The 26576-nt window shown below is 31.2% G+C and overlaps 1 protein-coding gene across 1 annotated transcript; it reads right to left on the bottom strand.

Moving 5' to 3' along the window:
• Nucleotides 1-1176: 1176 nt before the first annotated feature.
• Nucleotides 1177-26444, bottom strand: LOC127716253 (septin-11-like). The gene is made up of 12 exons (XM_052222403.1): nucleotides 26362-26444; nucleotides 21608-21706; nucleotides 17855-17908; nucleotides 12227-12347; nucleotides 11415-11528; nucleotides 10629-10710; nucleotides 10134-10274; nucleotides 5826-6033; nucleotides 5306-5402; nucleotides 4765-4921; nucleotides 3504-3636; nucleotides 1177-2761 (listed from the first exon to the last, which is right to left on the bottom strand). Exons 1-12 carry the CDS (start codon nucleotides 26386-26388, stop codon nucleotides 2600-2602), a joined length of 1395 nt encoding a protein of 464 aa, XP_052078363.1. The 5' UTR covers nucleotides 26389-26444; the 3' UTR covers nucleotides 1177-2599.
• Between the last annotated feature and the right edge of the window lie 132 nt (nucleotides 26445-26576).

The following is a 26576-nucleotide window of genomic DNA, read 5'->3' as shown; positions in this document are numbered from 1 at the left end:
TGTCCACAAACTGGAAAATCCCCCCTTTTTTATTGAATAAAACCCCAAAACTCAGAAACGGTAAATTCCATGCAAAAATATGATGACTTCTTCTTCATTGCAATTTTATTGATGCAGCATTTGAATCTATAAATACTTAAATTCAATGTATGCAACTTGTATATGTTACATAAGCATACACAAGTATTTTAAATGTACATGTTTTTATATAAAAGTGACAATTATTTGATCCTGTGTCATTACTTTAAATTCAATAAAACTGGAAGAATGTTGTCGGATGTTGACCTTTAGACGTCTAGTGTGATTGACTTGGTGTTGTTGAGTTGCTTCGTCCTCTTTTACCTCTACTTTTATTCATCAATATTTATAAATATTGTCATGAAAGTGCTCTTGTTTTGATTTGTGGATATTTAAATGTATAGTCTCAGCATTATTTGTTTCTAGACAGTGTGACCAGCAAATTATTACAATATATTCAAAATGAGAAAGCTATCATGGCCTTTTTTTTTATACATTCATCATAGAATGTAAACATAACAGTTTGCTACTATCCATCTGATGTCCACCAATTGTACAGAAGGTAGAGAAAGCTTTGATCAAATTTTATGTTACCTGTCTGGAATATTTGAAATGGTGTAAGAATGTTCCCTTTTGATTTTTAATTATTTTTCTGTTTGTTGTTCAAAAGTAACAGGGCTTTTACCATCATATCAGGAGCAATATTACACATATTGAGCACTAAATTAAGTACGCTGAAATCGATTTAGTTGGATCTTTAGACTGATGTTGGGATTGGCAAAAAGTAATCACCCTTTTGATTTTGTAAATTTAGAAGTTTAAGTCTTCAACTTTTTGATTGAGGTAAATTTTTCTCATCTTGCAAACTAACATGAGTTTGCTCAAATCTAGTTTTTTTATTAGAATTGGTAAAAAGCTATGGCTATTTAAGACAATTTTTATAAGCCTAAAGATATATTTTCCTGCAAATTTTTCTTTGTGATCATTTTACTGACTACTGATTAAATGCCTACTACAGTATTGAATTTTATTCTTGTAATAATTTCAATATGACAAGTATATATTGTGTTCCTGTTGCAGCTGTTTGTATAAATTGCAAACTCCTTTGAATGTAAGTCTGCTGAGATTTTGAAGTTACATTAAAAACAAAACAATGGATGACATTTTTTTGTTTGTTTTAAACAAAAGCTATAGTGACTAGATACAAAATGCATACAAAAACATCAGCACAAATTAGAAATACATTGACATGTGTTAAATTGCATAGAAAAAGTTTATACTTGACAAGACAAACATTTATAAATGCAAATGGTATTGACATGAGAAGTGAAAGCTGTGAAAACTGGTCCATTCAAGATGAGCACTAATTCTAAAACATCAAAGATTGTCAACAATATGGTAATATAACTATCAGAAGCAAGAGAAATTAAAGGCCTTTTCATCTTAAATAGAAAATTAATTTGAAAAAATCCATAAAGAGATCCAAAAACATATGGAATTCATATTATTTTTTTTCACTAACCATTTCATACACATACTATACACTAAATTACATTATTAAGTAAGGAAATGTAAATAAATAAATTGATTACATACACAATCAATTTTATATAATATTATAATGCTATACCAAGTAGTTAGCATCATGTATACACTAAAATCAAAAGACAGCACATATAAATTAGAAACTGAGATTCAATAAACACAATTTACTTTTGTCTTTGAGAATGCCTTATGTCACAGTGTTAAATTGTACATTGCACTTTTTTAAAACCAATCAAAATATTCTGCAGAGGATTTGGAGTTATCCCCCCCTGAGATGATTATTTTTCTTTCAAAATAAAGATATTCCTCCTTTACAGCTTTTCTATAAAAGCATGCAAAGCAAACCTTTGATCAACTTGCTTGCTATGTTTGCTTGGATGTTTGTAAACAAAAGGGAAGGCAGAGTTTCAGTCTGTTTAATATATACTGGTATTTGAATGCATAGGAACTAAGTTCAAATATACATCAGAGTAAATGAAACAAAAATAGTACATGAAGACTACTTATATCTAACTAACATTTAAAATATAAATACAATATAAATGCTGAAATACTACGAGGTGGATAGCATTCTAAATGTTTAAATGACACAATACAATCATGAACAATTTGTATTTGTTCTAATGGCAAGACTCTAGTACAGTAGGTTTTGTATCCTTAATTGCACAAGTAACTTTACTAAGCAGCCCATATCAAGGAAATGCTTTATTAATCAATGATTCATTTCTAAATTTTAAAATATATTTCTAAGTATTTGTTTAAAGTGAAAACAAAAAAATTAACACTTCTTAACCCTGTAATGATTTTTCTGACATTTCTATTCCCATAACTAAGCCTTTTCTAAGACTGAATTTAATGTTCCCTAATTCTAACCAAAACACTTTTAAAGTTTACTTCACTACAGCATATTGCCATCTATGCTAACTTCATCATTTTTTATGAGATTCTACACTACAACTTATTGAAGTCTTTTGTAACTGTATCTATAATATCATTACAATTTTGGCAGTACTATAATTTATGTTTTAATCAGTGTTTAACGTTTTCCTTTCTTGCCCAGTGTAGAGGAGTGTTGTTGGTAAGCAACCTTTCTGTCATTAAAAGTATTAATTTCATCTTCTAATCTCTTCCTACTGTCTTCTAGTTTCTTCTTTTCTTCTGCATGTTTCTTTTTCAATGCATCAAACCTGTCATGCAGCTGAAAAAAAACCCAACTTTATTTTATTTATGCCTGACTTTGAAATGTAAATAAAAACAAATACTCTTTGATAAACAGAGGTTCACATTTCTCATGCCTAGCTTACAGTATTAATAATAAAGAAAGTGTGCCATAATGACCATTTCTTCTAATAAAAATTTAGTTAAAATAGAACTTTTATTTAAGTATTACACAAAAAATAAATGGGGAATGTGTCCATGGGACACAGATGATGCCCCCGCTTGCATATAACGTTATAAAGGGGCATAACTCAAGAATGGTAAAAGTGACACCACCAAAATTCAAACTTGATCTGTGTTTTGTGGTAATGAGCATTGTGTATAAGTTTAATAACATTTGGTTGAGGCAAACTAAAATTAGAAAACGGAAACTTCAGCAATTTTTCCATAGGTAAAGGGGCATAACTCTAGAACGGTAAAAGTGACACCACCAAAATTCAAATTTGATCTGTGTTTTGTGGTAATAAGCATTTTGTATAAGATTCATAACATTTGGTTGAGGCAAACTAAAGTTGGAGAACAGAAACCAATTTTGGGATGTACAGATGTACAGACGGACAAGGGTAAAACTTAATGTCCCGTCCGCTACGGCTGGGGCATAAAAAATATTTGTTTGAGAGTTTTAAGTCTGATAACCTCATCCTAAAATACAGATATTTAGACAACAGCAGGGAACATTTAGATATTTGTTAGGTATCTTGGCAGTTACATGTTTTCATTACCTCCTTTTCTGTGTCTTTGAGATGAGCTTCCTTTTCTTTCACTCTGATAACAAAAGCTTGTCTCATCTCTTCTTCTTTCCTGCTAAGTTCAGTTAAATGTTGTTGTCTCTTCAGTTCATATGTCTCTGACAGACTAAAATGAAAGGTTCACAGTTCATATGTCTCTGACAGACTATAAAATGAAAGGTTCATATGTCTCTGACAGACTATAAAATGAAAGGTTCACAGTTCACCTGTCTCTGACAGACTATAAAATGAAAGGTTCACAAGTCAAATTTGCTGTGAAATTCTAAGATTATTATTCAAAAAGATGTTGACTAGTTTGTTTCCAATAAAGGTTATAATCACTCAAGATGCAAAGAAATATTCAAGAGGAGAAACCATGATTTCTCTTCAATTATAAGGGTCAAAAGGGTCAATATTAAAGCAATCTAGGTTCACAACTCCTGAACAGTACTAGTTGAAATTGTCAAAATCCTACCAGAGCTACATTTTGCAATTTTGTGTTCAGAAAAAACCTATTAAAATTTGAAAAGAATTGGTTGAATCATTCTCAAGAAATCCGAGAGAAACGACAAAAAGCACAATTTCTTCTATCAGTCATAAAACATAACTCTATAATGGAAAAAAAATGAAAATAGTAATATTATACTCGACCTTAATTATCTCAAAGAAAAAATATTAAAATTTATAAGGATTGGTTGAACTGTTATTGCATGGAAACTGTTTTGGAGATGCCTGAATATTTGCTGTAAAACTGCAAATCAGTAAATGAATTTTCCCATTGGAAATATGTTAAATAAATGATCCAGTTTGCACAGCAAATAATGTATTTATTAGGCTGAATGTGTAAAAAATAACAAAATAAAATGACCTAATCAATTGTTAACTTTTAATACATTGCGACTTGGATGGAGAGATGTCTCAGTTGCACATCTTCTTATTTATATATACACAATTGTATGAATTTTATTATATTGTGCTGATCAACTAGAGTTATAAATAGTATACTCTTATTCTGGATATCAGCATTAAATGTTATTAATTTTGTTTAATTTTTTATGTTTTGGGTCTAATATTCAGCTTTGTTTTTACCTTAAATAATAATGATAAAAAAGGAAAAATAACAACTAAAACCTGTTCAAAAGATTAAATTTTAGTTCTGTATCTTATTAAAACAAGTGGCATAGGTTTTAAACTGCTTTATACCAAGCATATCACTGATCACTATAAGATAACAATCTTAAAGAATGAAACTTACCTTTGAGATTCTGATTCTGAGAAACCCATATCCTGTAGTTTGTTTCTACGGTACAATTCATAATGAGTTTTATGTGTGCTCTCCCTTAGGTCCTCCATATTAGTTCTGATCAACATTTCTCTCAGTTTGACAAAATCACAATGATTTTCATTTTCAACTGTAAATGGTAATAATTAGACGAAACTTAGTTGATATGACTATAAAGATCTTATCTTGCAGTTAAATGCACATATAAAGTTAGTTTAGATATATCATTCAATGAATAATAAATACAACTAATAAAAGCCATACTTGCATTGTAGACTTATTGAAATCTAGATAAACGTGTCAAATTGCATTACAATTTAACATGAACTTATCATTTACCACACAGAAAAATTCAAATTACATGTATACATTTGCTTCTTATTCAAATCTTAACTATTATAATAACTTAGACATCCTTTAATATCAGAAAACAAGACATATCAAGTAACCCTACAACAAACTGCATCTCCTTATTGGTATAACACATGTCCTTTAGTATTAGATATGAACATACCTTGTACTGTTCCCCATGGATACTGTCTAGCTTTAACCATCTTGTTTCCCAGTTTTATTTCATCACTACTGCCTACTACAGCAAATGGTAAATGTGACTAAAATAAAGAACATGATCATGAAACAGTCTGTTGCTTTGAATTTCAGGATATCAAGGAGCAATTTTTTTCATTCCTCAGTTTAATTTCAGAATTTGTATCTTACATAATAAATTTTTAATATCACAAAAGAATCTACTTCATAACTTTTTTCAATCAAAAATTGTTTGTGTTAATCTTTATCTTAACATTTAGGCTATTCAAATTTTGAATAAATTTATTGTATGAATGCAAAGTTAAAATTCATCTCTCATCTGTAGTCAGGAGGTTCTGTCCAAATCCCACAAAAAATAATAACAGATTGAAGTTTGACTATCAAAGTCAGAGACTCATGAGCCAAAATACCCCCCTAAGAGACGGCTGCATCTAGTAATGTTATTGCTTCTCAATTAACAGCTCCCAGCATACAAATACAATACCTACATTCATAACTTTGTTTGTATCTGCTACAGTTTCATCATCAGTAGGGAACTGGTAAATCTGTACACCATTAGACATCAGTTCTGACATGATCTTAGCTTTAAACTTCTGTAGTTCAGCTTTAGTAATAGTATCAGCCTTAGCTATCACTGGTATAATGTTCACTTTGCTGTCTAATTTCTTCATTGTTACAAGATCCAATGCTTTCAGTCTGAAAAATAACATCGACATAATATTAAATGAAGATTTTTTTTTTGAAATTTTCAATGATCATTATACTTATTCAAATAGTTTTATTTATCTACTGTAAATTCAGAAATGTTTTTCATGTATTTATTATTGGGATTGTTGAACAAAGACCATAAATACGAGATTTATTATAGTGACTATAGGAAATGGTGCATACAAATAATTATTTTTTTTTATTTTTGGGAAATCTATCCAATGGCAACTTTAATAAAAATAAAATGCTTCGCTGGGCGCAGCTTGATACGACCGCAGAGGTCGAACCCTGAACAGTTGGGGCAAGTATGGACACAACATTCAAGCTTGATACAGCTCTGAATTTGGATTGTGATTAAATATTTGACACAGCATAGGTTTCTGACACAGAAAGAATGTGGTCTAAGAACTTCAATTTTTTTAATTTACCTATTATGGTCCAATGTCCAAAATCAAAATACATGGTTAGATTCAGCATATCAAAGAACCCCATATATTCAATTTTTGTTGAAATCAAACAAAGTTTAATTTTTGACCCCAACTTGGACAAACTTGAAAACTGGTCCCATAATCAAAAATCTAAACACATGTTTAGATTCAGCATATCAAAGAACCCCAAGAATTCAATTTTTGTTAAAATCAAACTAAGTTTAATTTTGGACCCTTTGGACCTTAATGTAGACCAATTTAAAAAACGGGACCCAAAATTAAAAATCTAAAAACACGGTTAGATTTGGCATATCAAAGAACCCCAATAATTCAATTTTTGATGAAATCAAACAAAGTTTAATTTTGGACCCTTTTGACCTCAATATGAACCAATTTGATAGCAGGCCCACAAAATAAAAAATCTAAATACATGGTAAGATTCAGCATATCAAAGAACCCCATATATTCAATTTTTGTTGAAATCAAACAAAGTTTAATTTTGGACCCCAACTTGGACCAACTTGAAAACTGGTCCCATAATCAAAAATCTAAACACATGTTTAGATTCAGCATATCAAAGAACCCCAAAAATTCATTTTTTGTTAAAATCAAACTAAGTTTAATTTTGGACCCTTTGGACCTTAATGTAGACCAATTTAAAAAACGGGACCCAAAATTAAAAATCTAAATACACGGTTAGATTTGGCATATCAAAGAACCCCAATAATTAAATTTTTGATGAAATCAAACAAAGTTTAATTTTGGACCCTTTTGACCTCAATATGAACCAATTTGATAGCGGGCCCACAAATAAAAAATCTAAATACATGGTAAGATTCAGCATATCAAAGAACCCCATATATTCAATTTTTGTTGAAATCAAACAAAGTTTAATTTTGGACCCCAATTTGGACCAACTTAAAAACTGGGCCAAAAATCTAAAATCTAAATACATGTTTAGATTCAGCATATCAAAGAACCCCATATATTCAATTTTTGTTGAAATCAAACAAAGTTTAATTTTGGACCCCAACTTGGACCAACTTGAAAACTGGGCCCATAATCAAAAATCTAAACACATGTTTAGATTCAGCATATCAAAGAACCCCAAGAATTCAATTTTTGTTAAAATCAAACTAAGTTTAATTTTGGACCCTTTGGACCTTAATGTAGACCAATTTAAAAACGGGACCCAAAATTAAAAATCTAAATACATGGTTAGATTTGGCATATCAAAGAACCCCAATAATTCAATTTTTGATGAAATCAAACAAAGTTTAATTTTGGACCCTTTTGACCTCAATATGAACCAATTTGATAGCGGGTCCACAAATAAAAAATCTAAATACATGGTTAGATTCAGCATATTAAAGAACCCCAAGAATTCAATTTTTGATGAAATCAAACAAAGTTTAATTTTGGACCCTTTTGACCTCAATGTGGACAAAGTTGATAACGGGGCCCAAAAATCAAAAATCTAAATACATGGTTAGATTCAGTATATCAAAGAACCCCATATATTCAATTTTTGTTGAAATCAAACAAAGTTTAATTTTGGACCCCGATTTGGACCAACTTGAAAACTGGGCCCATAATCAAAAATCTAAATACATGTTTAGATTCAGCATATCAAAGTACCCTAAAAATTCAATTTTTGTTAAAATCAAACTAAGTTTAATTTTGGACCCTTTTGACCTTAATGTAGACCAATTTGAAAACGGAACCAAAAATTAAGAATTTAAATACACGGTTAGATTCGGCATATCAAAGAACCCCAATAATTCAATTTTTGATGAAATCAAACAAAGTTAAATTTTGGACCCTTTGGACCTCAATGTGGACCAATTTAAAAACGGGGCCCAAAATCCAAAAACTTAATACACGGTAAGATTCAGCATATTTAAGAACCCCAAGAATTCAAGAATAAAACCCCATTGAAATTGATCAAGAAATAAGCAATTTATATGAAGTATCTTCTTTTGCACAATACTGTGCAATTGAATATTTCTTGCTATTGTGCAATACTGTACAATTGACAATTTCTTGCTATTGCGCAATATTGTGCTATTGGATATTTTTTGCTATTGCGCAATACTGTGCAACTGAAGATTTCTTGCTATTGCGCAATACTGTGCAATTGAAGATTTCTTGCAATTGTGCAATACTGTGCAATTGAAAATTTCTTGCTATTGCACAATACTTATTATATAATAATTTACACATCCTGTTTGGTGTGTATCTCCTACCATATCATTATTATTTGCTTTTAAATATTAATCAGAAATAACCAACTTAAAATGGAAAATTTTAAAAGAAAAAAAAAAGGAAAAAAAGAAAAAAAAAGAAAAAAAAAAATCCCCCCCCCCCGAAATTTTTTGAACCCCCTTATGATTCATCACCCCCAAACTCAATCCCAGCCTTCCCTTTGTGGTATGGTACCTTGCAGTACAATTTCAGAGAGATCCATACACTTGAACACAAGTTATTGTCTGGAAACTAGAAAAATGCTTATTTTTGGCCCCTTTTTGGCCCCCAATTCCTAAACGTTTCGGGCAATTACCCCCAAACTCAATTCCAGCTTTCCCTTTGTGATATGGAACCTTGTAGTACAATTTCAGAAATATCCAAACACTTACACACAAGTTATTGTCATGAAACTAGAAAAATGCTTGTTTTTTGCCCCTTTTTTGGCCCCTAATTCCTAAAATTTTGAGGCAATTACCCCCAAAATCAATTACAGCCTTCCCTTTGTGATATGGAACCTTGTGGTACAATGTCAGAGAGATCCATACACTTACACACAAGTTATTGTCTGGAAGTTACAAAAATGCTTATTTTTGGCCCCTTTTTGGCCCCTAATTCCTTAACTGTTGGTACCATAACCCCCAAAATCAATCCCCACCTTCCTTTCGTGGTATTGAACCTTATGGTAAAATTTCATGGAGATCCATTCACTTAAACTAAAGTTAGAGTGCGAAAACCAATGTGTCTTCGGACGACGCCAGACGACGACGACGACGACGACGACGACGACGACGACGACGACGACGACGACGACGACGACGCCAACGTCATACCAATATACGACCAAAAAATTTTCAATTTTTGCGGTCGTATAATAAAAACATTGCAAAAATTTCTGAATTTACAGTATTTGTAATTTGGAAGTGACTACTCAATGAAAATGACAAATATTCATCTGTGCAAAGGCATTCAAACACACATTAATATTTAAGGAAATACATTTCATGATGCCATCATGGTGTTTGACATCATTTTGTTTTCATTTGTATACTTTTCATTACATTTCTACAAATACCAGTGTGAAATTTAAACATTTAATTCACAAGTTACTAGCTGAGGCGGCCAGCACAGCTAGATATCAAACTTCATTAAATTTTCCTTTGAAGCTTTGTGTCCAGTTTCTGTGGTACTGCATAAATGGGCAAAGATATAAGTATGAATTACATCAAGTTTGATATCTTTCTAACTTTCAAGTCTTAAAATACAAGAAGTATAGAAAATATTTATATTCAACACAATGAATTACAAACAAGCACTGATTCAAATATTAAAGTTGTGTATCCTATGATTTACAAGTGCAATGAAGAACAATAAAATCGATACAATTATTACAAAAAAAGGTATTTTATTACTTACGAGTGACCTGTTGGAGCGATGAAGTACAGACAGGCATGGATACGAGTGTCATGAAAATTATGAAGAGATCTTTTGATCTTCAATTCCTCCTGTAAATATACTTCAAACTGGCTGTCAATGTAGTCTACTAATGGCTTCCAACTGAAAGGTAAAAAAAAACAATCCTTTATGATGTCAAATAAGTCTGACTAAAAAGGAGTGTGTAGCATTTCAAACTTAGTATTTTTTTTAAATTGTTTTATGTGACTGCTCATGAGGACTAGTAAATCTTGTATAGGATAGGTAAAAATGCATCCCTTTGCATGATATTTCAACAAATAGTTGCTACCATTACAGAGGTTAGTAATGTGAAGGTGATTTTAAGACAAGAGTCAGAAAATATTCCAAAAATTTGTTTCATTTTCAAGGATTGAATGTCTTTCTTCACTGCCCCAGTGGTCTTGTGGTAGCCCACTGGTTGAAGTGACAACATTTTAAACAATATTAGTAATGTACCTGTCTTCTTTGTTTATTTGGTCCCCAAAACCAACACTGTCACAGATGGTCAACTTCAGTCTTACATTGCTTTCTTGTAATTCTGTAATGATGTTAAAATGCATTGATAAAACAATAGTATTATTAATATGGTATTTAGTCAGTCATAGCTGTTACTTGATCACTACACATGACAGTAAGTATAAATTATGTGCAAAAACTTTAAAGGCTGAAAAGTTTTATATTTATTATAACATATACAAAATGCCAGTCTTATCTATGAAATTATGTTCATATATGTTAGAACATAAAAAAAACATCTTTCATAGAATCTAATGAATCGAGTTGAAACCATTCTGTTGGGTGGTGATGACTTAAGCTTGTACTTGGTAGGGTCAACATTTATAAAAAAATGTTCAAAGGACTTAAACTCTGTGAAACCATAGAAACGGATAGGAAGACTAATTAAAATCATTAAACAAGTATGCCTGCAAATCATAGTTTGTTAGTTAAATTCTAATATAAATTAATTTAAATGAAGAGTTGTTACTTCCTGAATCCAACAGATAAACTGAAACCTATCTCCTAAAATGCCATCAAATGTTACAGCAGTTAACTAATGTAAAAAGTTATATGTTTCAAATTCATTCCTCTTTGCTTCATTCTACAATTTGATATCGCCTGTATGTAACAACAAAACTCAATCAATACCTCTTCAGTAAAATGAATAAATAGTTCTATTTTTCTTACCACAAGCATGTGATTTGATTTTATTTTCATCTGTTTCATTTGTACTTGGATTCTTACCGTATGTACTGGCCTTCAGTTTAACACCAGGTAGATCATGTGTACTGGGTGTAGAATCAAAGTGAGTATTAAACAGTGTATCCATCATGGTGGACTTTCCAATACCTGTCTCTCCTAAAAATAGATATAAGTAAAATATTACAGTTCCATATTGTGAACCTCAAATGTGCAACATGTAAGAAGAAACCCTAATATTGTCATAAAATCTAAATTAACATGTGAACTAAGTTTCAAGTTGATGTGACCAAACTTCGTGGTAAACCTACCTTTACCAAAGACTAATTTCATACTGGAAGGACAGACAGACAGATGCACAGACTGGAAAACAAAATGCTCCCCTAATATAATATGCATCGCATAAAATTAACTGTTGACACAGATCAACAAGTCATGCTTGTATGTAATTTTGAAAGTATAATACAAATGTTGAAATTAAAATGGCAACACTTTAACATGTTACCTATGCAAAACTTTCATATTCAATGAACCATGATTGATGAGACGGGGGTATATAATCTCCATAGAAATGAGATGAGCATTTGCTTATACAGTTATTACAAATTCATACCAAATATGATTGCCTTACCATAAATGGTTCCAATTTAACTCACCTAATTATATATATATATATACATAATGTATATATAATCACACAAACTTAAACATTGGTTACGCTACAGTTGGAAAAAAACATGACTAAGTCAAAGGCAAGACAAAGTCTTTGAAACATTATTGAGCCCCCAAAATAGATGGTCTTTCAGACAGAGTCTATTTGAGTATGCAAACTAACAAATTAAAATAATTATACTTACCAAGACAAAGGATATTAAAACAGAAACCTGCACTGATTGACTTGTTGACCAATTGATCTGGAAGGCTGTCAAAACCAACATGGCCATTCAGATTCAGAGTCCGCAGAGGGGCTGCTTTAGGCTGAAAAAATTAAATAAGAGATGCTGATAATCACTTCCTTTCCTGAAGCTTTCAAGATTGACATTTCTGAGAAACCAAGTACATGTAATATGGTTATTTGATTTTAAGTTTTGCAAATGCAATTGCAGTAAAATGGTTACTAAGAATTTCACTTTATTGCTTCAGCTAATTCTTTCAAATGTCATAAAATTCAAAGAAATCAATAAAATATTCTTAAAGATTCTTTTTCTGAAACACATCACAATAAATCCTGAAAAAAAATAGTTGCATGTGACTTTATTTTTATCCTGAACTGAAACTGTTCACATAAACTAGTGCTTTCAAACAAACAATTTAAATTTTATAAACTGTACAATGAAAATTCACAGATTGTAATAAAAACACAATAAGGAAACTACAGTATTTTCATGTATATATTTAATCAAACATAAATTTCTAGTAAGTAAAAACTGTTTCTTTGTTGGTTACAAGAAAATCCAATCCAGAGGAATAGTTATAATCAAAGGTTGATGTAGAGGGTTAATTCAATCCTTAAGATTAGTCCTCTCCATCAGTCAGTCAGACATCCTCTCCATCAGGCAGTCAGAAATTAGTGATTGATCATAAGTTATAAAGCTTATTAAGTCACTGATGTATCATTTTGTTCAAATTATAGATTATTAACAAGCGCAAAAATCCTCTTATAACATTTATAAGTGGGTATTGGATGGATATAGATTTTCTGTTTTGATGATTTAGGTTAATATCTAACTACACTGTCAGATAAATGAAGTCTCTAAAATATAATCAGTTGTAGCAAAGAACTTAATCTATTTACAGCTTTAATATCAGTTATTTCTGTACTTTCTCTTTGTATTGCTTGGTTGCTATATACATGATATACTTATTTTAACCCACATCTTCTTTCATTCCTATATTTAGTAATTCAACTTGGTATGCTGATGTTCGTTTGTCCCTTCTCTCATTTCAACTACCCCCCCCCCCTTTAATTTGGTCGAAAGGACATGAAGGAGGATGTTTGTTAATCATCTAATTTTCAAAAATGTTTTTAAAATATTTCAAGAATGAAATTTTATTTAAATTAAATATTTATCTCCATGTACAATGTATGTATGTAAGAAATAAAATTAGTCAAGGTAGAAAACATTCAGGTATTGTTTTTAGGAACATTTACTTTCAGCAGTTATATTTTATCATATTTTATGTAATTTTAACAGATTAGCCTCCATACATATAAAATAAAATGATTATTTATAACATTTAATAAAATATGTCTGTAAATTTTGTAAAACCTAAATCTATAAGTTTGGGAGATGTAATACACTAGATTTCCATGCAACAATGCTAGCAAATTTCTTAAACTTCTTTCTTCTTCTTCAGTTATACAACAAAACTTCAGGATGTTGGAAGAGCATTGATCTCTCTTCTTTTGATTTTTTAACATTAGATAAAATTGAGAATGGAACTGGGGAATGTGCCAAAGAGACAACAACCCGACCAAAGAGCAGAAGTTTTGATAGTCCAAATTAAGGTGATAGTGGTGCTAGCATAACACAAATGCCCAGCAAAAAAGATCAATTTGACCATCTGCTTTGGTAAAAAATCTTCTTTGAAGTGGGTTGCAGGGAACTTTTGTTCCAACAGAGACAAACTAAATCAATCATGACACTTTACTGATTTCCAGGAAAAAAATATATTACAACTACTAATTTGGACAGAAATTCTACCTTAATTAATTTCCCATGAGAGTTTACTGCCAGCTACAATAATAACATATATGGTCATTTTAGATAATTAACTTATGCTAAAGGATAACCAGACATGATAGCTTAAATAACACTTAATGGTACACTCATTCCAATCAAAAAAGTTTCCTGAATTATGTATATAACATTTCTTACCATTGCTAAAATGTTTTCTTTTCAATGAAACAGAAAAATAGATAAATCTTTTTAAACCCATGAGTTTTTATACTGTATGTAAACTTGCACCTAAAGGCAAATTTCATAGAAGCCAAACATATTACAAATACTCCAACTTTAACAACATTTGATCAATTATTACAATGACAAGTACTCAAATTGTGCTGAACTCATTAAAGTAATAAAAAAATAATTTAATTACCTCAAATAAATCTGGAGGTAGATCTGCATGAAAATATTCCACTTGTTCCATCCTTAAATAATTGGATTTTAAAATGGTGTTTTTTATAAAAAATATTTCCTCATTTTCGTTTCATTTTTATTCAATTTTTAAACTTTTTTGTTCCTTGGTTGTTTGTTTCCTGTATTGAACTAAATATTTCCTTATGATCTAATTAACCAAAAAATTATCTCACATAATTCATGAGAAACTAAGTTTAAACAACCTATTTACAATGCTAAAAATATGCATCAACTAACTTAACAAAAAGCCTATGAAAATGGAGCCATCTTTTTAAAGAAAGCACAGATAGGATAACTATGATTGCTGAAATACCCAGAGCATTGATATTTAACAAAAATATCATATTTACAGAGTTTCACTGTGCTCAACAAAGAAATTGTCCGTTCAGAATATTAGTGGGGCAAATTGGATCAACTTGTGATATTCACCCCACTGTTAGCATGGTTAACAACAGATGATATTTAGTTAAAAGCAGTAGCTTACACTGATTGTAATGAAAATAGTCTTATTGTCTTATTCAAATGGTTGACATCTAGTTTTATTAAAGGGCTGGAAACTCAAACATTCTAAAAGTCTATCATAAAGACATTTTATATTTATATTTTAGTCTAAACTGTTTCAATTGGCATTAAAATTATACATATTAATTAATATTATTGCTCTGTTTTTAAGCACCAAAAAAATGATAGCGCATTTGCTATGTATTAGAATATAACCATGATGATATTAATATTATCAAAGGGAAAAGGGAAATAATATTACATCATTGTCAATGAAATCCAAAGGTGATAAAACTATGGCTATGATGTCCCATTTAAATATTTAACAGAATTTGTACCCTCTTAGCAAACAAACACCTTTTTATACTTGTGTATTTCAACACAGTTATTTAAATGTTTTAGGGACAAATCTAATTGTGGATATTATTAAAGATTTTAAAAGTAGTTTTTAGGGACAATGATGGATTATTCTTATTTATTGAAGTACAAATGTGTAACTTGTTTCATGTACAAGGTACAACATCATGTAAACAAAGTTAGTTATTCAGGAAACCACAGAAACATGCACTTTCCTTCTTTCCTTATCCTTGTTAAAACTTGTTTTTTTAATTTTTTACAAGAAATCTATATTCCCAGCCATCAATACAACTGAATAAATTTTAAAGACTAAATTTGTATTTATTTATCCCTTATGATTCAATGCACCGTCTTTAAAGCATTAAACCACTAAAATTCAATCAATTATAGTTGTAAAAAGACTAAAATTTTAGATTTCATTCATTGGCATTTGCTCATAGAACATATAACATCAATTCTCTGATTAACAGACCAGGAATGTTGATAACAGTCATAAACACATGAATGATGAGGTAGAGTAGTAATTTATAAACATCACATACTTAAACATATTGACTATAAGCAACTTTTGGTAATCATATACAATTTTTTTAACAAACGCCACAATTTCAAATTAAAGAACCTTTGTGATCACACTCACACACCCCACGCCGTTAAATTGTCACTGGGCAAACATAATCTCACAAGATTCCTAAGTTCAAAGACTCATAACTCCTACAAAAGTCAAATGATAAAAATTTCTTGAGGATATGCAAAAAAAAAATCAACATAGTATGTCCTTATTATCTACATAGTTTCATGAAATTCTGTTGTCTGGTTTCAGAGGAGTAGAGATGACAAGAACAGGACTGACGGACAGACGGACTGACTGACATAGGGTCAAAAACATTATACCCTACAGAACTTTGACTTTGGGGTATAATTAAGTAATGACTTCTATTGTTTACCAACTCAGCAATGAATCAAACAAGTCAAACAAAATGTTACAATGTAATACCATCAATGAAATATTAACCTGCTTATATATACTTTATTCTGATAAACCGCTGTAAATACAAAGGTACACAGAAGAACATAGACATTATGCTAAATGGGAATACTTTCCTGAAAAAATAAACAATCATTTGGAACATCCTACCACCTTCACTTTTGTACACTAGTTTATATACAATATGAAATGAACTTTGTAAATTGCTTCATATACACAAATTATATGGTGACACCAAAGAGAAGACAAAAGACTGAAACTTCCCTTTTACATGCACATATGATATGCATTTGATTTTTTGTCTTAAATCTAAAAATTATGAAGTTTCTGGCACATATTTGTATATAATTAAGTTCCGTTAACGCTACAAGGCAATTATTGGATAGACTAAATAGATATAACTCAGGGAATTTAATATTAATAGATCAGAAAACTCTTAGCAAACATATTTTTGATCTAAACAAAAGTTCAAAGTTTCTCAACAAACAACACCCAGGTGTTAAATCAAGAAGAAATAGGGTAACTGATCACTCTGAAATATTTTTCATTTAGAATATACAGAGAGATACAAAATGTACATGTATTTCAGGTTGAATAACCCAACATCGTAAGTATCACTGTAAAAATTCCCACCAAGGATGATTTTTTACTCTGAATCACTGTCCATGTACATGTACCTTATGGGATGACGATTCATGACATGAGATGATATGAAATAGTAAAAATTTAAAGGGCTTTTAACAGTGCTTAACTATACATTTTTTGGGCTATGTGTACATATCATGAAACATCATTTATAAGCAAATTTGAATGTTACCTGACCAAGGTCAAGGGAGTTGAACCAGACAGACTGACCAATAGAGAGAAGGTATAAATAAACTTTCTTTGCAGGAAGATGTAATGTGATAATTTCATACAATGAGTGACAAATAACCAAATTTAGCTCTTTAAATAAAGAATTAATTATTATTTTTTATTATTATAATAAGATAAGTTGATAACAAGTGTGAAAATAAATCAACAAATTGTGAAATAAAATGCAAAATATTAAAATAACTGAATATAAAACTTTGTAAGTCATGATGGATCCAGGTGACAAAAAATACGAAAAACTGGAAACAACTCTAACACTATGTACAAAAAGCTTTATTCTTTTTCTATAAGCCTGAAAAAATTAGAAAACCAATAACCAGTGGTTAAAATATGGGACTGTCCAAGGTGGGTATCTACATGTATCATGCAGGAATGGCTACTCCCATTTATATTTCAATTGTAAGCATTCATAATGGACTAGAAAATGATAGAGTTAAAACCCTGTAGTAACCATGAATTTAGAAAATTCTTTCTAAATGAAGCTTGATATCCACTGAAAATTTCACCTTGATCCATCCTGTTTTACATGCCTTAATATTGATGTATTGACTTATTCTTCCTGGTTCACCCTGTCCCTGTGTTAATAAAAACAAGTGTGTGTGTTATTGTTAACTCTGTTTCACCTTATAGTGCATGAACGTCACTTCTGGTGGTGTCTCATTCTGATCAAATACTGACTGTCAAAATACATCATAGAATAGACAATGATAATTTTATTCTTTATTCTAGATACAAGAAAAGGCGGTTCGATGATCAGTTTTAAACTTCATTTTACAACTTTCCCTAGACTTCACATTTTTAGCTTGATAATACACTGTATAACATACATGACTATGCGGTATGGGTTTTACTCATTGTTGCAGGCTGTATGGTGACCTATAGTTGTTAATTTCTGTGTCATTTGGCCTCTTGTGGAGAGTTGTTTCATTGGCAATCATACCACATCTTCTGATTTTTATATGTACACACCATTTTTATCAAATGTACATTTGTAACTACTCTTATGGATGAATATCATGGCAAAATTACTCTGAATTAACAGTATATAACTACAGAACAAATCACAGTAAAACTTTGAAATGTTTTAAAATTGTACCTGTCACTGTGTATATCATTGTATATTAAATAAAATAGGATAAAATAAGGTTCATTACATTTTGGGACCACATTGGTCCTAAAATCAAATGTATTGACTGCACTCGATTTGAATTATCAAATGTTGAATCTACATGTATGTATTTAAAATATTGGATTTTTTTTATATTAAAACAAATCCTTTTCTGTAAATTCATTTATTAAACAGCCATAAATGACAGTAAATTCTGTAAAATAACAAAAATTGGCAAAATTCTGACTATTTGCCCATCACATGTGTCGAAATAAAATAGAGCACATCACTCATATAGATATTATCACAGAAAGTGTATTTTATTTTGATTTGATGCAACAACTTGCAATTTGGTCAGAATTTTGAATGAACTGCAATAGATGGAGAGAAACACTTATAAATAATTTACAGTAATAAATTAAGACAAATACAATTGATGGAAAGTTTCTAGATCATAATAACATAGTGTACTAAAATGATATTCAAAAGCAAATCTGATTCCTAAGTGGTAAAGGACAAGAAATTTTCAATTCATAAAAATCTATATGGATATAAGTGTAAAGACTGAGTAAATATGCAGTTTTGATATATTATATACATTTTGAGGAAAGAGAGGAGATCTTAAATACAAACAAGCATCTATAAATAAATACAGACATGACAAAGTGGATTTTGAAATTGCCATTTTAGGTGGTGCCGTGTGACGGTGTGACTACATTTACTGTGGAGCATAATAGTAAGTGGTTGGCCTCTTTCTTTCACAATGATTCCTAATTAGGTCTGTTAGAACTTTTAAAATGCATGGAAAAAATTTGACTAGCATAATGTTTTTTTCTGAATTAACTATTACAGTTAACCATCCGACCAACATCCTATAAAAGGATGCATTTATGATACAGGTATGTATCATGTAAAAAGCCAATTCATTTCTGGTGAAGGAAACATTTCTTTGACTGATGCTTTCATAATTATTCTTTATAAATTCCTTTCTCTAAGAAGGATAGAAGGTAAGGGTACTACAGAAGCAAACTGTGCAGCAGAAGTGGTAAAACACTGAAGTATCAAATTAAATTTCAATTTATGCATTGGAAGATGAATTTAGACAAAACTATATGTTTTTATGTGTCACTGTTACACAAACAGTTTAATCAGCTGAGCTTCAAGTATAAATGTAAATATAAATTATAAGAAGATGTGGTATGAGTGCCAATGAGACAACTATCCATCCAAGTCATAATGTGTAATAAAATGCTCCGCTGGGGCGCAGCTTGATACGACCGCAGAGGTCAAACCCTGAACAGTTGGGGCAAGTATGGACACAACATTCAAGCTTGATACAGCACTAAATTTGGATTGTAATTAAATATTTGACACAGCATAGGTTTCTGACACAGAATGAAAGTGGTCTAAGAACTTAAAATTTTTTAATTTACCTATTCAAACCATATCATTATTATTTGCTTTTATATATAAATCAGAAATAACCAATTTAAAATGGAAAATTTTAAAGAAAAAAAAAATCCCCCCCCAAATTTTTTGAACCCCCTTATGATTCATCACCCCCAAACTCAATCCCAGCTTTCCCTTTGTGGTATGGTACCTTGCTGTACAATTTCAGAGAGATCCATACACTTCAAAACAAGTTATTGTCTGGAAACTAGAAAAATGCTTGTTTTTTGGCCCCTTTTTGGCCCCAAATTCCTAAACGTTTAGGGCAATTACCCCCAAACTCAAACCCAGCTTTCCCTTTGTGATATGGAACCTTGCAGTACAATTTCATAAAGACCCATACACTTACACACAAGTTATTGTCCTGAAACTAGAAAAATGCTTGTTTTTTTGCCTTTTTATGGCCCCTAATTACTAATATTTTGAGGGAATTACCCCCAAAATCAATTCCAGCTTTCCCTTTGTGGTATGGTACCTTGCAGTACAATTTCAGAGAGATCCATACACTTGAACACAAGTTATTGTCTGGAAATTAGAAAAATGCTTGTTTTTGGCCCCTTATTCCTAAACGTTTTGGGCAATTACCCCCAAACTCAATTCTAGTTTTCCCTTTGTGATATGGAACCTTGTAATACAATTTCATAAAGATCCATACACTTACACACAAGTTCTTGTCATGAAACTAGAAAAATGCTTGTTTTTTGCCCCTTTTTGGCCCCTAATTCCTAAAATTTGGAGGCAATTACCCCAAAAATCAATCCCAGCTTTCCCTTTGTGATATGGAACCTTGTGATACAATGTCAGAGAGATCCATACACTTACACACAAGTTATTGAAAAATGCTTGTTTTTTGCCCCTAATTTCTAAAATTTGGAGGCAATTACCCTCAAAATCAATCCCAGCATTCCCTTTGTGATATGGAACCTTGTGATACAATGTCAGAGAGATCCATACACTTACACACAAGTTATTGTCATGAAACTAGAAAAATGCTTGTTTTTTGCCCCTTTTTGGCCCCTAATTCCTAAAATTTGGAGGCAATTACCCCCAAAATCAATCCCAGCATTCCCTTTGTGATATGAAACCTTGTGGTACAATGTCAGAGAGATCCATACACTTACACACAAGTTATGTCTGGAAGCTACAAAAATGTTTATTTTTGGCCCCTAATTCCTTAACTGTTGGTACCATAACCCCCAAAATCAATCCCCACCTTCCTTTTGTGGTATTGAACCTTATGGTAAAATTTCATTGAGATCCATTCACTTAAACTAAAGTTAGAGTGCGAAAACTAATGTGTCTTTGGACAACGGCGACGCCAACGTCATACCAATATACAACCACAAAATTTTTTTTGCGGTCGTATAAAAAGTAAAGCATATCACACATTAAAGAGTAAATGTACATTTGTACATGATGATGTATAACAAGAAGTTTGAAGTCAAATTTTCAAGTGAAATACACGGATGTCAACTTCATGAATTTTAATAAAAATGTAAGAAAAGTAACAAAATGTACAAAATACAATACAGAACTTACTAATTTGTTTTATCTAATTAATGTTTGTGTGTAGTTTCAGTAGTATAAAGTAAATTAGTTTTTTCAACTAAAGAACACTGAAGTTTAACAGGAGGAAACTGTGTATGGATAGCAATATGGTTTAGCTTTAATGTTGCATGACTACACACCAAATGGATTATATAATCAAAGTGTCAAGGAATAAGTGAATATGCTCAAATCACTGCAAAGTTAGAATGATAATTTCTTTAAGTGAATATAGTATTAAAGATGTCAACTTTGTAGCAAAGCTGAGCTATACCTCTCCTGTTGGAGCCACTTCGTTTAATGATAATTTTTCTTCAGTGTCACATGTTGAAGAAACTGAGATATTATCAACACTTTCCTCATTTTCATCTATCTTGAAGAATAAAATATAGAAAATTTTGTCAATAAAAATGTCAATGTATTACAATCCACAACCATGTACTCACTTCAACATTCTACTTCAGTATTTCCAATGAATATTTGACAAAAAATTGTGGACAAGATCTTCACAGGTCAAATTTCTACACATAACCATATTCCCTATAGTCCAGGCTTGTTAAATTGCATTCAGGCCTGTAAAATCACTTCTACAGATATTTTCAAAATTCTAACTGAATGGAGAATATGTCTCTGCTTTTCAATTCTTATCTGCTTCATGTGTAAAAGGCAATTGATCTTGTTGGTAAAGTATTTATTAGTCCAAGAGTACAGTTATCATGGTTATTGAATTTAAAGGTAACAAATATTAAAATAAGACAAAGGTTAATATTTCAATTTTTATCAAAACATGAAGGTAATTGCAGTATATTATTAGTCTGAAGTAGGAGAGACGAATTAATTATTTGGTGTTTCTTTAGCAGTTTAGGCCAATTAAAATATATGTGTGGTTCCAATTACATCCTGAAAAAAAAACAGGAACGGTAGGTCGGCATTTTTTTGTTTTTTTGTTTTTTTTGGATTGTCAAAACCAGGGAAAAAATTGTGTGTTCACCGAGTCCAATTCCAGTATTACACATGTTCATGCCAGAAATTCACCATTTTCTATATGTTTGGTTGTAAAATAAACAGATATGTTAACATGGTTAAGTTTTGATTTAATTTTGTTGCATTCTGTTAAGATGGAAATTCAGATGACAGAAGTCTGTGAATTCAATTATTGAAATTCACATTCCACAAAATGGGATTGTTCAAAATTTATTTTTCAGAAATGGAAAAATAAAGTTCTAGGGTCAGGGGGTTTAAACTAGGGTCGGTCATGTAACTGGAACCACACATATATTTTTATTTGGCCTTACATAATATTGGTTGTTTATAATTTAAGATATTGCTAAAAATAACAGTTTTGTAAGGTCCTCTGCACACACATGGTGTTGACACAGTCTTCACAATAATCACAACAGGAGTAAGGATTAGTCTCAAATACTGGGTATTTATATGTTGCTGGTAGAAGTTTACAACCTGATTTTTCTATGCGGAGTCAGGAATACATAACTCAGAACAAAGACATGTCAGACAAATTTTTAGACAACTTGTACCAGTTGTTTAGACACTTAGTTCAAGTTTGAAAGCCATTCGTACCACTTTTGAAGGCAACAAGGACAATTTTGAAAGACTACTTTGAACCCTTATTACATCTTGGAAGCAATATGGCAAATGAAAAGATGAACAAACACATAACTGTTTTTTTTTTTTATTTCCACTGGCAAAAAAATAAATTACGGTCTTTTCCAATGTCATATTTTTTAAAAGCAGAAGATTGGAAATAGTGCTCATCAAATCAATTTATCACAACAGACAGAAGAAACAATGATCTGAAAAAAGGAAAAAAATCTACTTGTAAGATATACCCAAACAATAATCGCATAAAAAATGTAAAAGTTCTGGAAGGTAGCCTTTCTAGCACACAACAACCCTTAAACTGTTTACATTGGCTTGTTGAATCCGTAATATCTTATAAATGAATTTCTACAGGAATTGAATGAGTCATCAATAAGAGTGCAGGGGTCACCACATCAGGCGAAGTGGGCAACAAAGTCGCTCTAGGACTCCCCACTTCGCTCTAAAGAAGCTCCAGGGAGAAGTTTATGTTGCTCTCGATTTTCAGAAAATTCCCCAATGTTGCCTCGTGATTTTAGAAAAATTCTCGATCCAAACGTAAACGATCAGATAGTTGACAAAATACAAAACATGTTATAGGCTAATTCAGTATGATTTATCCGAGGTATTATATTCAATCAATAAAATTGCTTGAAAGGACGTACTATAAGCAAGAAACAAGAAAAAAAACTTGATTTTGCAATGTTTGTTTATAGTCCACCATCTTTGTTATTAAATTTTATCTTTTCAAAACTCTTATCATTTACATGATCCATATTACAGAGTTGGAAATTATAGCCCGCCCGACCACCGGAATCGGCCTATTTTACGATCGGGTGGTCAAAAATTAAATTTCAACAGTCGGGTGGACGGTCTATTTTTTGCAGGTGGTTGGGATTACCTTTTTCTATTTTTGGAATGAGTTCTCAGTATTACCCCATTCATAACAGCACGTAAGAATCATGACTGCCAATTAACCTTTTACTACCACGTGTTTCCACGCAATTTCTGCAGGGAACATGGTGATACCTGTTGTTTGTAAGATCCACACTCATTATCTAGGAGGTATCCAATCGTCCAATCGCGATCGCGTTTATTAAATAAAAAATAAATATTAGAGGAAATCGATAGTATAAATTTGTTTTGGTAAACTCATGTCTTTACGACAGTACTTGGGCCTTTCGTTGCCGAAAAAGCGAACTGATATTGACTCAACAGGAAAAAATTGTACGTTCAGTCTAAGAAGAAGCAGACAATTGTTCCTGGTTGGAAAATGGAGTTCGAGTGGTTGAGTTTCAAATATTGTGAAAATGAGGAGCAATAAAATTATAAATGAAACCAAAATTTTATTTTTATTTGCTTAAAAGTAATTTTGTGGAACAAAGGTACAAACAAAGGCATGCTGAATTACACTGAAGACAAACTAACACCCCCAGTGCCCACCCCAAATTCTAAAAATTAAATCACACCTTGCTTCTGAACAAATGGTCATTAGGCTTAGCAGTGTCTGCTTAAATGTGCACTTGTAAGTCTTGTTGCAGTGTGTATTTACAAAAGCAGTCATAAGTCATTTTCATCACAAAAAATCCTCAAGTTTATCTAATAATACTTCTAGTCATTAAAATATCTCAAAACACAAAAACATAATTTAGAATCTTAAAGGAAAATGGGTTTGATTTTTATTGCATTAATTTTCAGGGCTGGTAAATTTTGATCAGGACAGGTAATTTTTTTATGCAGCCAGCCCTGTGGTCTGGTAGACATTTCCAGTGAGTTTCCTGCATATTAATACGCAATTTTAATTTTGATTATCTTATATTTACTGTTAATTATCAAAATTTGATACTTCATTAAATTAAAATATAAAACTTTCTTATTTTCTTTTCAAATGGTTCATAATGTAAACTGGATTCCGCTTGTATTTTAACTACGTACAAAATTAAGTAGTCAGCTGGGAACCAGCACAACAATTTATAAACTACAAAACGTACTCGGTTTTTCATTCAGATTATGTGTTACAGACTGCTACATGCCCTTTGTTTTAGCTAAAGGTCCATTTAACAATTTTTTTATGAATACTATATCATTAATTTGCTAAAGGACAGCACTATTTTACTTCCAGAGTCGTATATTTTTATAAAATATTAAGTACGAATTTTTGCCGCTTCTTGCACTGTAATTGTTTTCGATTTATAAGTACTTATTCAATTTCCGGTAATGAACAATACGACTTTTTTCCGATGCTTCTTTTTGTGATTCTGTCATATATTTAAACACTCGTGAAGTGTTCTAGAATTATTTATATGTATTTCCAATGGCAACTTGATGCTGGGAAATGTGGTTTTCAATGAAAATACCGCAAACAATCGCACACGATTTGAAATTAACAGAATTTTACTATATGTTATCAACAAGTGTCCGTGACTAACAGTTTTTCTTCCTGAATTTCTATCAAAATTATTTAAAGAGCAAATATAATTTTTAATTATGATCTTAGCAATGAAAGACAGTGAAACCATATTGAAGATATCTTAACTTACTTATCAATTGATTATTATTTTGTTTTCTAAAGGGTTCTCACTTTATTAAATGTTATTATTAAAACACAATTGTGAGCAATCCAAAACATACTTTTGTTTAGAAAAATCTTTGAGATGCAGAAAATTTTACCAATGTCAAATCTTCAATTCATTCAGACCTACAACAAATGTAGCTGCATAACTGTAGCTCTTATGGACCTTATGTGGGTACAAATGTAATTCAGACCACAAGCATGGCAAGGACATACTACCCTAGAGATGCTTGGAAAATTTTATTCTTAAAAAGTATTAACGTGATCCTTCAATTTTCCCTGGTCTCCCTGTTGGGTCTTCACTTCTCCCTGTTTGGCTGCCAGGGAGAAGTCACTTCTCCCTATGATTCTAAGTGTGGTGACCCCTGAGAGTGGTCAGAACTTTCTGTAACATGTAATCAAAAACTGGTCAAGGCAGTGTTTAAAACTTAGCTGAGTTTTCTTTCAGACTGCAGAAGTTGTTCTGGAAACTTATAAAAAGTGTCCTCAAACGCAACTTGACCTGTGTTTAAATAGGTCCAAGTTGTTTTAAAAGCGGGTCCATTGGTGGGAATTGTATTTGTATGAGTTTTCCTGATTCCGGTTCAGATTGGATAACTTTTACACTTTAACTCATGATTGAACTTTTAGCATTTTATGACAGTAAATCAACCGAATGCTACTTGCTATAAAACAAAAGCACCATCTGTATGAATGGTCTTAAGAAAACAATAATATTGTGCATCATCTCTCAGTCTCAGACAGAGAGGGGAGGGGCAGGTTTTGGACTGCTAAAATCTTTTAACAGATGTTGATTTTAATTATGATTTAAATTAATTACGAATTTAAGTCTGAAATTTAAGCAGGAATACAGCAAATACCTTCAATGGCACTTCTGGGGCTGACATTCTGGTCTTTTTTTCAAAGAAAGAAATCACAGGTCTAAAATTACATGACCCGGAAGTATTCAGTGCGGAATAATTACATTTGAAAAATGATAAAATGTCATGATTAAAAGGTAAATTTTCATCAAATTATTATGTTTGAATAAGAGTACTTCGCTGTTATAAAATCATATTTTACAGACCTATTTTTT

Source organism: Mytilus californianus, unplaced genomic scaffold (genome assembly GCF_021869535.1).
Source record: "Mytilus californianus isolate M0D057914Y unplaced genomic scaffold, xbMytCali1.0.p SCAF_9, whole genome shotgun sequence".
In the NCBI taxonomy this organism is placed as follows: domain Eukaryota; kingdom Metazoa; phylum Mollusca; class Bivalvia; order Mytilida; family Mytilidae; genus Mytilus; species Mytilus californianus.
Note: the sequence above shows the minus strand (reverse complement) of the source record. Positions and strands in the feature narration are given on the sequence as shown.

What these genes read in the sequence shown, in the direction of transcription:
- LOC127716253 (XM_052222403.1), bottom strand. Translation starts at nt 26,388, where the DNA reads ATGTCAGCCCCAGAAGTGCCATTGAAG. An exon ending in AAGTGGCTCCAACAGGAGAG is followed by an intron (nt 17,909 to 21,607) that starts GTATAGCTCAGC and finishes GTATTTTGACAG; the next exon opens with TCAGTATTTGATCAGAATGA. An exon ending in ATCGCTCCAACAGGTCACTC is followed by an intron (nt 6,034 to 10,133) that starts GTAAGTAATAAA and finishes GTTATTTTTCAG; the next exon opens with ACTGAAAGCATTGGATCTTG.